The sequence below is a fragment of the Aedes albopictus genome, unplaced genomic scaffold, assembly GCF_035046485.1.
Source record: "Aedes albopictus strain Foshan unplaced genomic scaffold, AalbF5 HiC_scaffold_111, whole genome shotgun sequence".
NCBI lineage: Eukaryota > Metazoa > Arthropoda > Insecta > Diptera > Culicidae > Aedes > Aedes albopictus.
This window is the reverse complement of record NW_026916494.1, coordinates 36808-50566: the sequence shown is the minus strand read 5'-3', so window position 1 is coordinate 50566 and position 13759 is coordinate 36808. Positions and strand designations below refer to the sequence as shown.

The window sequence follows — 13759 nt, the reverse complement described above, 5'->3', positions numbered from 1 at the left end:
TATACTGCCGTGAATCGCATATCAGTCCCATCTTTGCTGGTTTTCCTATGCAAATGGGACAGATTTGCGATTCACGGCAGTATACGTTTAATAAGTTTCCCAATTATATTAAAATAATTGATTTTCTAAATAAAGTAATCTCAGGATTCAGGAACAGTTCGGATTACGTCGATGGAAAGATCATACTTCGGAATGATGGCTCATGCACAGAATCTTGCTGAACAAAGCAATAGCGGAAGATTCCAAAAACAGGGACCGAGTTCTAGACCGCCCGATAGGTAGGAGATTGTCCGCATCACGACGGTTTCAAACCGAACGGATTCAATATATACCAAAATTTCCGTATGACATTTTTGAGTTCAGAAAAGCCATCTTGACTAGGAAACCTTGACCGATTGATCCCTTGAAAAGGCCCCATACGGATCGAAACGTCGGAAAAAAAACATAAGCTAGTTTTATCGATTTCCCTAAAAGACTGCAAAGCCAACATTCTGAAGCAAAATCATCCCAGCAGTATCCCAACCAAGGAAAGATCATGAATACATGTTCGACGAGAAAGGCACTATCACCACTAGGGGGTCGTACACAAATTACGTCACGCTTTTAGGGGAGAGGGGGGGGGGTTTACAGAACGTGACGACCCTTACAAAAAATATTGAGGTCCCATACAAAACGTGTGACATAGGGGGAGGGGGGGTTGAAAAAGGTCGATTTTTGCGTGACATAATTTGTGTATCACCCCTAGGTGGATTAATCTGGGTTTCTTTAAATATTTTTTTCATGAATTTCTTCAGAAATTCATCAAGGAATTTACGCAAAACATCCTCTAACATGATTGCGTAGTATGCGAGCCCATTTAATTCCGGATGCAGTCATTTCTTGTAAATTCGAGATTTACTTTTAATGCGCTGAAATCGGCGCACTACAGTTAAACCGCAAATTAAAATCAAGGATCATATCACAGACAAATAGACGTAACACTCTTCAAAACGACTTGGCACATGCATTTAACGATCAATTCAATTTCATTTTCTTTCCGCGATCCTTCTACTAGAGGCGCTAGTGTTCTATCGCTTTGACGTTTGCCAGTGTACTGTACACGTTGCTGAATGATGCGAACGAAAATTACAGGCGATTTTGTGTAGTAGTGTGCGTGTTAGATAAACGTCAAACTGAAATCTATCATGGCCGACAGTGTCTCGCGCGGTTCTACCAACAGGTGACAGAGTTATCATGACAAAGACACCGGGCAAAAGTTTTTTTTATTAATTTCCTCTAACAGTTACGTCTATTTGACTGTGATAATACCGTTTATTGCTTAAGAAAATCGAGGATAATATGTAATTGGCGTCTTATACGCTGTGGAACTTATCGCTCAAATACCCCACAAAACCCATGGATTTCGAATAAATGACAAACGCAAGTCCTCAATTTAGTACAAATAAAGTTCAGTCTCTCAACTTTCATCCATATCACACTTGAGTTTCCTGCATCTCGCCCCAGCTGGGTCCCATTTTTACCTTAACTCTCAGCGGCAAGCTGAGCTTCGCACAGTTCTCCATGCTGGACTTGAGAATCTTGGCCACCTTGCGAGCCTGATCGCGTGGCACTTCGAAAATTAGTTCATCGTGCATGTGCAGCACCAGCTCAACCTGCCCGAGTCGAAGCGTCTGACGATACTTTCTCAGATTGCGCATCATCCGCAGGATAGCATTCTTCAGGATATCCGCCGCAGAACCCTGAACCGTAGTACACACAGCTTGCCGTTCCGCCTCGGACCGTTTCCGAGTATCAACGCTGCAAATAGCCGGCAGGTAACGCCTCCTACCGGTGAGCGTTTCAATGTAGCCTCGTTCCCTGGTCACCTGAATCACCTTGTCCGCGTACCGCCGAATTTCCGGATAGGTCGAGTGAAACTGCTCCATCAGCGTCCGGGCCGTATCTTCCTCTACGTGCAACTCGGCAGCCATCGATTTGGTGCCCATTCCGTAGATCACTCCGTACACGATGGCCTTGGTGTAGTTCCGAAGTTCGTCCGATACTAGCGATTCGTCTTCCAGATGATTCCACTTGGCCGCTATTCCACGGAAGACGTCCTTCCCACCGTTCATCACGGCCAGCAGTTTTCGGTCTTGAGACAAATGCGTCAGGACGCACAGTTCCAGCTGACAGAAATCTGCCGATAGAAGGATTCGATCCGGATTTGAACAGGCAAAAGTGCTGCGACAGCTGAACACCTCGACTAGACCGGGCTCAATTTCAACCTGATAGAAAACAATTTTGATTATTACAAACGCAATTATTATTTGAGTTCATAAACTGCCCTTTGAGAAAAATTTCCCAGAAAGACAATTGCTAGAAGTATATTCCTCAGATTTTTTTAGAAAATGTAAGAAAAAACTAAACAAATAAACTATTGGTCTATTCTTACCTTGAAATCCTTCACAACGGTTTGCAAGTTAGGCTCATGCATAGATATTCTCCCCGTCGAAGTGAAGCAACAGCTGTTGCCGTAAATCCGCTTTCCATCCCGAATAGCCCTGTACAGCGGTTCGATCGTTCGCATTAAATTACTTTCAATCTTTCGGTATGCAATGACCAACGACGCCAACGGGGACTCAATCTTTTCCAGCACCTGGCGACAGGTTTTCACTCTACCGTTCCGTTCCCGGGGAACCTTCAGGGCAGCAGCCACTTCACTAGAGGATCCGAAGTTTAACTGACGGCCACCGTTCAACGTTCGCACCCGGTCACTGATCCGACATTTGGCCGCCTTGAGTCGATCGATCAGGTGTGCTAACTTGTTGGCATCGGCCGGGAATCCCACCAGCTCCATCCGAGCAAGGGCTCCGTGGATGGGCATTTCCCGTTGTGTGAAAGTGGGTAGCAACTCCTGCGTTCGATCCAGCTGATCGAACTGTGCTACCTGAGCACGGATTAGGTGTGACACGAGGAAGCTCTCTACGGTGCATCTAGGGGGATAGAGATGTGAATGTTTTCGGAATCGAAGATGATCTCGTTATTACGTACCTAATTTTTGCATCGATCGTGCTAATGTAATTTGCACCGGGACCAGTGGATCCGGGGCAATGACCCGCCAGTTGGCACAGTGAAGTAAGCTCTGGACAGTACTGCTGGATCTAAGAAGTATGAGAAACCTATATTATCAATTGTAGATTAGATGTAGGGGTAGGCGGGGCAATATGGTCACCCGGGGCAGAATGGACACCCTCAATATTTTGAAATATGCGAACTTTTTTGAACTTTTAATGAATGGAGGATATAGTCCATTTGTCTAAAACGTAGTTTCAGGAAAGAAACATTCGAAATTAAAATTATACTTGATTTTACACGAAAAAGTTGCGTCCTCCATTTTTTTGTGCATGGAAATTATAATTTTCACCCCATCTAAAATAAGATTTAGTGATTAATTTATTGCAGGTCGATTAAAACCTGATATTTCTAGAACACATGCAAGTAGTTTTGCTGTATCTACATGATTAACATGTTTATATTTTCTTCTTTATTATATCAAAAATCAAGTTTGGAAATATCTTCTGCTGCCGGGGCAAAATGGACACTCACCTTTTTGAAAGAAGCGGCAAGGGAAACATATAACCTAAATCTCAAACCAATCAAATTCTTCGATTTCAGTATATTTTCGGTTAAATGTTCACTATAGTAGACATAGGGTGAAACAAATTGATCAAAAAACGACAGCAGTGGAAAATAGTTGTTCTAGGCACAGCTGTACATGCCGACAAAAACGAAGCTTTATCCAAATAGGCCTGAATTTAAATTTGTGGTACTTCGGAAATAAATAGATTTAGATTTCTCGTTTAAATCGTATCAACACTTTATTAGTTCACTCGTCACACTTGTGTACTCTTGTCTACTTGTTTACCGTCTGACAATAGCGCCGTCCGCTCGCGCTGTCGAGGGGGGGGGCATGTCACTACATCTCCTTTTCTCTTGTAGATTTGTAGTCTGGGCTACAAAGTAAAATCTCTGAACGTATCTGGTAACCCTGGGTAGATACGAGGCTGCCTTTGAGAAGTCTGCGGCAACGAAGTACCTTTTCGATGGCGCAAGTCATGCTGTTGTTCGTCGGGGGGCTGGTCCAACTCGATTTCCTTAGTCATTCTTTTCAGATGCGATGAATTCCGTTGGTACGTTCTTCCTGATGAATCGTCTGCTACTGTAACTCGAGAACCTCTCTTGTCAACAACCGTGTATTCGTTGGGAGCAAAGCTGGGCGTGAGTTTATTCCCTGGTAGCAAGTTTTTCATCAACACTGTATCCCCTGTTTCCAAGTTGGAATATCTGGAGTGTCGTGCAACATCCGCCGTTTCTCTTCCTTTTTCCTTAAGAATGCGATCTCTATCGGCTACCTCAGGAAGTCGCGGGCAATGCTGAAGATCTGAAAGAGATGGGATTTTTGATCGAATCGTGCGTTCACACATCAACTCCGTAGGAGTTTTGCCAGTGATGGAATGAGGAGAGGTGTAGTACATCATTAAGTAATCTTGCAAATCAACCTTCCAATCTCTCTTAAGCCCATGACTAATTTGAAGCCTCTTAAGCAAGGAACGGTTTTGTCTTTCGACTAATCCGTTTTCTTGCGGCCAGTATGGCGTCGTAAAGTTCAGGGTGATTCCACGAGCTTTGCAATACTGATCGAACTCATCCGAAGCAAATTGTCGCGCATTGTCCAGTGTTATTGTGACTGGGTAGCCTAAACGAGTGAAGATTCGATCAAGTTTGCTAATGGTGTCCTTTGCTGTAATTCGTGTCATTATCTCGACTTCTTTATATCTGCTGTAATAATCGATAATGACAAGCAGATACTCTCCTGAAGGCATCGGTCCTAGGTAGTCGATTGCAACGTCGATCCACGGATTTGTAGGCAATTTACGTCGTTGCATTGGTTCGGGTCTTTCGGGCAGACTAACTAAACGACATCCTTCGCACCGCTGGACATATTGGACAACTTCCTTATCATTGGCTGGCCACCTAACACGATCCCTTAATCTTCTTTTCATTACAGTTTCACCCGGGTGTCCTTCGTGGGCGAGATCCATCATTCTTCTGCGCAACTGTGCGGGTACTACTAGTTTTGTACCCCTAACGAGAACGTCTCCTACGAATCCCAGCTCATGTTTGAATGTTTCGTATGGTTTTACTTCCGCATGTTTCCACACGTCTGTCTGTAAGCAGTCACGTAGTAACCCAAACTCGTAATCGCTTTGTGAAGCATTCTCAATCTCGTTGGTATCAATGGCAGCTGAGCCCACAATGGTCAACACGAGAAATGTATTGTCACCATCAAACTCTTCGTTTCCCGCATTTTGTGCTAAACGACTAAATGGGTCTGCGATATTTGCGGAGCCTTTTCTGTATTTCACATTAAACGTGAAGGATTGAAGGCGCAGTACCCATCTCTCTATACGGGCGCATGGTTTCGACGTCGGGGAAAATATGGCCTCAAGTGCCTTATGGTCAGTCTCAAGTTCGAAATTACGTCCAAGGAGGTATACCGAAAATCGCTCTACGGCCCATACTATGGCGAGAGCCTCCTTTTCGGTTTGGCAATATCTTTTTTCTGAGTCTGACAGACACTTGCTGGCATACGAGATAATTCGCGGTTCAGAGTCATCATTTAAGCTTTTGAATTGTACCAGTACACCTCCAAGCGCAAAAGGTGAGGCATCTACGATCAGTCGTGTTCTTAAGGAGTTGTCAAAGTAGCTCAACGTCTTGACGTTGGAAATGAGCTCCTTCACTGCTTCAAATGACTGCTGGTGATGCTGTTTCCACTCGAACCTTGTATTCGAACGAAGTAGGCTTCTCATAGGGGCTGTCACTGTGCCTAAGTCGGGCAGGAAACGTCCTACGTAATTGGCAAGCCCCAGGAAACTCCTAAGCTCCTCAACGTTTTCCGGTGACCGGAAAGATCGCAACGTGCTCAATTTGTTTTCGACTGGTCGAATGCCTTCCGAAGAAAGATGATGTCCGACGAATTCAACTGCTGTGAGCGCAAACTGACACTTGTCGTGATTTAACAAAACGTTTTTCTCTTTCAGAGTCGACAACACCCGTTCCAATGCTGCGTCGTGTTCTTCCCGAGTGCGCCCAAAAACAAGAATGTCGTCGAGATAATTCACCACGTTCTCGCAGCAAGCCAGTATCTGTTCGAGTACTCGTTGAAAAAGTTCGGGAGCACAAGACATCCCGAACATTAAACGTTTATACCGAAACAATCCTTTGTGAGTAATAAACGTTGTAATGTGACGTGACGATTCGTCAAGCTCCAATTGGTGGAATGCGTCTTTGATATCGAGGCGGCTGAAGAATCGAGCTTCGCTTAACTGTGGAAGAAAGTCTTCGAAAGTTGGTGTTGGGAGGTAGGGCTTGAGAAGTCCTTTGAGCAAACACCTTGATTTGTGGGTGTAGAGCTAAAAGCTGTTAAAATTTATTAGAATCTTGATATTGTTTCTTACGCAACTACTTACATCGGTATCTCTTGATCCCTTTCAAATCCCAACAAGTTATCATAAATATCCTAGCTGAGTCCAATTAGTGAGCTACAAAAAGTTCATAATGCATCTATTAACTATAATTCATGATTTTAGTTCCAATTCAGCAACTCACGGTTTTTTAACCTCAACTCAGAATCAATCTTCCAGTGATAGGATATATGTATAGAATACGATTTGGCGGTTTGCCACCTAAGCAATAACATTGGGATAAGTTTCATTAAATTCAATTAATTCCGATTAATTCTTATTAAACTTACGATTTTTCAATATTTGAAATAAGCAAAATTACGTGAAAAATAATTATTAAACTTCGCCAAATTCACAAATGCGGTCCACTTCACTACCATGCATAGATCATTCTTCCCTCTTCATATTGTTTCTCTTCCATTCTCATATGCCATCGATGACAACTTCAGTTGTCACTGTGACAATCTTCCGAGGGGCGCTCCGACGTTGGCGTAGTTATGAGGGATCGGTGCGAACTGCCGTAACAGCTCCCCGACCCGTAAGGCTGGTCAGGTAACTCCGGTCCAGCTTTACTCGCTGCTACATCCAACCGCGCCAACTTTGACACTGGTCGGTGTACCATACCACCAGCAGTCTGTACGACCGCAGCACGGACTCGTCCATCACGCCCAATGATGAGTTCAGCTACTCGTCCTCGAATCCATCCGTTACGTATTTTCTCCTCGACTATTAGAACTAAATCGTCAACCTGGATTGGTTTCACCTCGTCGAACCATTTCGTCCGACGTGCGACTGTCGGTAGATATTCTCGCACCCACCGACGCCAGAACTGATCTACCAACGTTCTGCATAGATTCCAATCATTCCTGCTTACTTGTTTCGGGTCCGCCAATGTTTTCGGTGTCTGTGCTACACCATTTGAGCTCATCAGTAAAAAATGGTTTGGTGTTAGAGATTCCTGCTGAGCTGTCTCCAGAGGAATATAAGTAAGGGGCCTCGAGTTCACCACACTCTCAGCTTCGGCCAGCACTGTCGCTAAAGACTCTTCATTTGGTGTTCGTGGAGTATCCATTGCGGCTAGCGCAGTTTTCACCGATCGCACAAGTCGCTCCCATGCTCCACCCATATGGGGAGCTCCTGGTGGGTTAAACACCCAATTGGTGTTTGCGTTAGTGAATGTTTCCGCTAGCTTACGATCGATTGTGCTCATCTCCATCTTCAGTTCATTGCTCGAACCCACGAAATTCGTTCCTCTATCGCTGCGGATCTCGACTGGAGCTCCTCGGCGTGCGATGAATCGTCTGATCGCCATCTTACACGATTCTGCTGAAAGAGCGTGAACGACCTCGAGGTGTACTGCTCTGGTAGTCATACAAGTGAACAGTGCGACCCACCGTTTGGCAGAACTACGGTTCACTTTGACGGCAATGGGACCAAAGTAGTCGATACCCACGTATGAAAAGGGACGTACGTATGGCTGTAACCTGGCCACAGGGAGTGGTGCCATTCGGGGTATCGCTGGAGTTGACTTCTTCACCTTGCAGGTCGTACACTCCTTAGAAACGTTGCGCACAAGCGACCGCAGTTGAGAGATGTGGAAACGTTGCCTCACCTCGTTAACTACGGTTTCGTTATTTGCGTGAAGATATTTTTCGTGATACCATGCGACTAGCATCCGCGTCACCCGATGATCCTTGGGCAAGACTATAGGACACCTCGTGTCATATGATGCAAATGCTGCTGCGACGATCCTACTATCTGAACGAATGACTCCGGCTTCGTCCAGGTACGGCGACAACTTGCGAATCGTGCTAGACTTTTTTTTTTTTTTTTCCTTCTAAACCATAGGGGGATAAATCTGCTCATCAGACACCCTAACAGGAAGGTTAGGGTAGTGTGGGGATGAGGCCGTCTTCTACAATGCCGGTAGAAGCCAGGACTACTCTCTCCTCGACCCACTAAAACACATTCCTATGGTCGCCAAACCCTACGTCTCTCCGGAACCACCAAGAAGGTATTGCTTCAGAGAGGGGCTAGTGCATATCGCACCCTCAAGGTTAGCTGCCGTAGCCTAGCAGCAACGAACATCGATGACTCGCACTGGAGAGTCCATCACGATAGCATGCTGGCGCTTAGCCAGTTTCCCGAGTGGTCCTCGCCACTCCCTTTGTCCACGGAAGGCGGGCAGGGTCAACCCCGCCCGCGCCCTACTGCTGAGCGGACATCAAGAACTGATGCCCACATGCAACCCGATCTGACCTGCTGAAGGCAAGGGTATCACTACCCTTCAGGCCTTATCAGCTGCATCCGTAGGTTGCAGACAGCAGGGTCTCACCTACCCCGACCCTTGCCGGGGACCCCTTTCCAACCGCGGGCTCAGATCCAACCCAGTAGACCGACGCCACGACAGCACCGCTACCGGGACTTCCTCTCCGCGGCCACTTAATCGCTGTAAGGGTCGATCTCGACCGCAGGGCACCGGTATGACCTACGAAGCCGACTTCGAACCCCTGGACCACCTCTTGTACTGCATCTGGACTAGCCATTCTCCGAGTCCACGCGCCACCTCCTTTGTAGCTCCCAATCTCCTTTGTAGCTCCCGTGCTAGACTTCTCCAGACGCACTTGTCGATTTGACTGCTTGCCTTCAACGCTGTCCAGAGCCGTGGCTTCATCAGGATATCGTTCAGTCTGGATCCAACGGAAAATGGTTGCTTCGGCCTTCACGAGCTCCTCCTGCGTAAGCGGACCGTTATGCAGTTGTTCTTTGTTCACCTTCCGCCGCAAATTTCGAACGTAACGATGAACGTGTCCTACTGTGCGATGCAAACGCTTCCAGTTGATGTCCATCTAGCTGGCAGGACACTTTTCATAAAATCAAAAATTAAGACCGTTAAGTGAGTGTACCAAGTGCGTACCATAGCGTACCTAACGGGATTTTGAACGTACCTGACGAATTCCTAGAAAACAGGTGTCCTGCTGGATAGATGGTGGTTTTTTCGAAAATCTCCATGAATCTTTCCGACGCTAAGGTTTTCTGCATGTACCAACAGCGTACCTTCCGAATCTGACCTCCTTTTTTAACGTACCTCAAAATTTCTCATACTTTCTTACATAAAACTTTTCAAATTACATTATATGTTTAATTAAACAGCTTCATTGCATTCCTTGTAAAATTCTAGGTATGTTTGACCTAAAAAAGTTTATACTTAAGTTCAAATTTGACTATTTTATGGCAAAAAACGTATTTTTAATAGGTTAAAGCAATATACTTGATAAACTCCTGAAAGTATGCTAACCATGTATCATTGCCAATAAAAGCCTAAATGTATGCAACAGAAAAAAACACAAAAACAGCTCTAAGAGATAACTGACTGAATATAACATAAAATATTGATTGAACATATTATAAAATGAAAATAATACAAAAATATATAATTTCGTTGAAAATTTCTCGTAAGTAATATAAATCTCACTTCACTGATATTATTTCATCCCGGCATCATTGCTAGATGTATAAAATATGTTTTGCAAGTATTCACATTCAATGTACCTCGAAAATATTTGACTTAGTTGAACTAATTCGTGTTATATAAGAGAATAAGTGAAAATTATGCTTCTACAGAGAAATATATTAGGTACATTGCATAAATCTCACTGAATTGTTAATAACTCGACTTGGTATTATTGTTGGATTAGTTTTACAAGTATTCACATTCAACGTACCTCGAAAATAATTGACTTAGTTGAACTAATTCGTGTTATATAAGAGAATAAGTGAAAATTATGCTTCTTCAGAGAAATCTGTTGGGTACGTTGCTTAAATCTCACTGAATTGTTAATTACTCGACTTGGTATTATTATTGGATGTATAAAATATGTTTTACAAGTATTCACATTCAACGTACCTCGAAAATAATTGACTTAGTTGAACTAATTCGTGTTATATAAGAGAATAAGTGAAAATTATGCTTCTTCAGAGAAATCTGTTGGGTACGTTGCATAAATCTCACTGAATTGTTAATAACTCGACTTGGTATTATTGTTGGATGTATAAAATATGTTTTACAAGTATTCACATTCAACGTACCTCGAAAATAATTGACTTAGTTGAACTAATTCGTGTTATATAAGAGAATAAGTGAAAATTATGCTTCTTCAGAGAAATCTGTTAGGTACGTTGCATAAATCTCACTGAATTGTTAATAACTCGACTTGGTATTATTGTTGGATGTATTAAATATGTTTTGCAAGTATTCACATTCAACGTACCTCGAAAATAATTCACTTTGTTGAACTAATTCGTGTTATATAAGAGAATAAGTGAAAATTATGCTTCTTCAGAGAAATCTATTAGGTACGTTGCATAAATCTCACTAAATTGTTAATAACATGACTTGGTATTGTTGTTGGATGTATAAAATATGTTTTACAAGTATTCACATTCAATGTACCTCGTAAATAATTGACTCAGTTGAACTAATTCGTGTTATATAAGAGAATAAGTGAAAATTATGCTTCTTCAAAGAAATCTGTTAGGTGCGTTGCATAAATCTCACTGAATTGTTAATAACTCGACTTGGTATTATTGATGGATGTATAAAATATGTTTTGCAAGTATTCACATTCAACGTACCTCGAAAATAATTGACTTAGTTGAACTAATTCGTGTTATATAAGAGAATAAGTGAAAATTATGCTTCTTCAGAAAAATCTGTTAGGTACGTTGCATAAATCTCACTCAATTTTTAATAACTCGACTTGGTATTATTGTTGGATGTTTGAAATATGTTTTACAAGTATTCACATTCAACGTACCTCGAAAATAATTGACTTAGTTTAACTAATTCGTGTTATATAAGAGAATAAGAGAAAATTATGCTTCTTAAAAGAAATCTGTTAGGTACGTTGCATAAATCTCACTGAATTGTTAATAACTCGACTTGGTATTGTTGTTGGATGTATAAAGTATGTTTTACAGGTATTCACATTCAACGTACCTCGAAAATAATTGACTTAGTTGAACTAATTCGTGTTATAAAAGAGAATAAGTGAAAATTATGCTTCTTCAGAAAAATCTGTTAGGTACGTTGCATAAATCTCACTGAATTTTTAATAACTCGACTTGGTATTATTGTTGGATTAGTTTTACAAGTATTCACATTCAACGTACCTCGAAAATAATTGACTTAGTTGAACTAATTCGTGTTATATAAGAGAATAAGTGAAAATTATGCTTCTTCAGAGAAATCTGTTGGGTACGTTGCTTAAATCTCACTGAATTGTTAATTACTCGACTTGGTATTATTGTTGGATGTAAAAAATATGTTTTACAGGTATTCACATTCAACGTACCTCGAAAATAATTGACTTAGGTGAACTAATTCGTGTTATATAAGAGAATAAGTGAACATTATGCTTCTTCAGAAAAATCTGTTAGGTACGTTGCATAAATCTCACTGAATTTTTAATAACTCGACTTGGTATTATTGTTGGATTAGTTTTACAAGTATTCACATTCAACGTACCTCGAAAATAATTGACTTAGTTGAACTAATTCGTGTTATATAGAGAATAAGTGAAAATTATGCTTCTTCAGAGAAATCTGTTGGGTACGTTGCTTAAATCTCACTGAATTGTTAATTACTCGACTTGGTATTATTGTTGGATGTATAAAATATGTTTTACAAGTATTCACATTCAACGTACCTCGAAAATAATTGACTTAGTTGAACTAATTCGTGTTATATATGAGAATAAGTGAAAATTATGCTTCTTCAGAGAAATCTGTTAGGTACGTTGCATAAATCTCACTGAATTGTTAATAACTCGACTTGGTATTATTGTTGGATGTATTAAATATGTTTTGCAAGTATTCACATTCAACGTACCTCGAAAATAATTGACTTAGTTGAACTAATTCGTGTTATATAAGAGAATAAGTGAAAATTATGCTTCTTCAGAGAAATCTATTAGGTACGTTGCATAAATCTCACTGAATTGTTAATAACTTGACTTGGAATTGTTGTTGGATGTATAAAATATGTTTTACAAGTATTCACATTCAATGTACCTCGTAAATAATTGACTCAGTTGAACTAATTCGTGTTATATAAGAGAATAAGTGAAAATTATGCTTCTTCAAAGAAATCTGTTAGGTGCGTTGCATAAATCTCACTGAATTGTTAATAACTCGACTTGGTATTATTGTTGGATGTATAAAATATGTTTTGCAAGTATTCACATTCAACGTACCTCGAAAATAATTGACTTAGTTGAACTAATTCGTGTTATATAAGAGAATAAGTGAAAATTATGCTTCTTCAGAAATATCTGTTAGGTACGTTGCATAAATCTCACTGAATTTTTAATAACTCGACTTGGTATTATTGTTGGATGTTTGAAATATGTTTTACAAGTATTCACATTCAACGTACCTCGAAAATAATTGACTTAGTTGAACTAATTCGTGTTATATAAGAGAATAAGAGAAAATTATGCTTCTTAAAAGAAATCTGTTAGGTACGTTGCATAAATCTCACTGAATTGTTAATAACTCGACTTGGTATTGTTGTTGGATGTATAAAGTATGTTTTACAGGTATTCACATTCAACGTACCTCGAAAATAATTGACTTAGTTGAACTAATTCGTGTTATAAAAGAGAATAAGTGAAAATTATGCTTCTTAAGAAAAATCTGTTAGGTACGTTGCATAAATCTCACTGAATTGTTTATAACTCGACTTGGTATTATTGTTGGATGTATAAAATATGTTTTACAAGTATTCACATTCAACGTACCTCGAAAATAATTGACTTAGTTGAACTAATTCGTGTTATGTTAGAGAATAAGTGAAAATTATGCTTCTTCAGAGAAATCTGTTAGGTACGTTGCATAAATCTCACTGAATTGTTAAAACTCGACTTGGTATTGTTGTTGGATGTATAAAATATGTTTTACAAGTATTCACATTCAACGTACCTCGAAAATAATTGACTTAGTTGAACTAAGTCAAGTCAAGTGCATAAATCTACAACGTACCCAACAGATTTCTCTGAAGAAGCATAATTTTCACTTATTCTCTTATATAACACGAATTAGTTCAACTAAGTCAATTATTTTCGAGGTACGTTGAATGTGAATACCTGTAAAACATATTTAATACATCCAACAACAATACCAAGTCGAGTTATTAACAATTCAGTGAGATTTATGCAACGTACCTAACAGATTTCTTTGAAGAAGCATAATTT

General features: G+C 40.8%; 1 protein-coding gene across 1 annotated transcript in view; it reads right to left on the bottom strand.

The window, feature by feature from the left end:
• Window positions 1–775: 775 nt before the first annotated feature.
• The window catches only part of LOC115264841 (DNA polymerase theta), a gene marked incomplete at its 5' end in the record, with an annotated part of 48153 nt that continues 35169 nt past the window's right edge, over window positions 776–13759 (bottom strand). Inside the window, 3 exon segments of the mRNA XM_062843223.1 lie at window positions 776–2264; window positions 2432–2972; window positions 3031–3140. Coding sequence (XP_062699207.1) covers window positions 1473–2264; window positions 2432–2972; window positions 3031–3140 — 1443 coding nt within the window.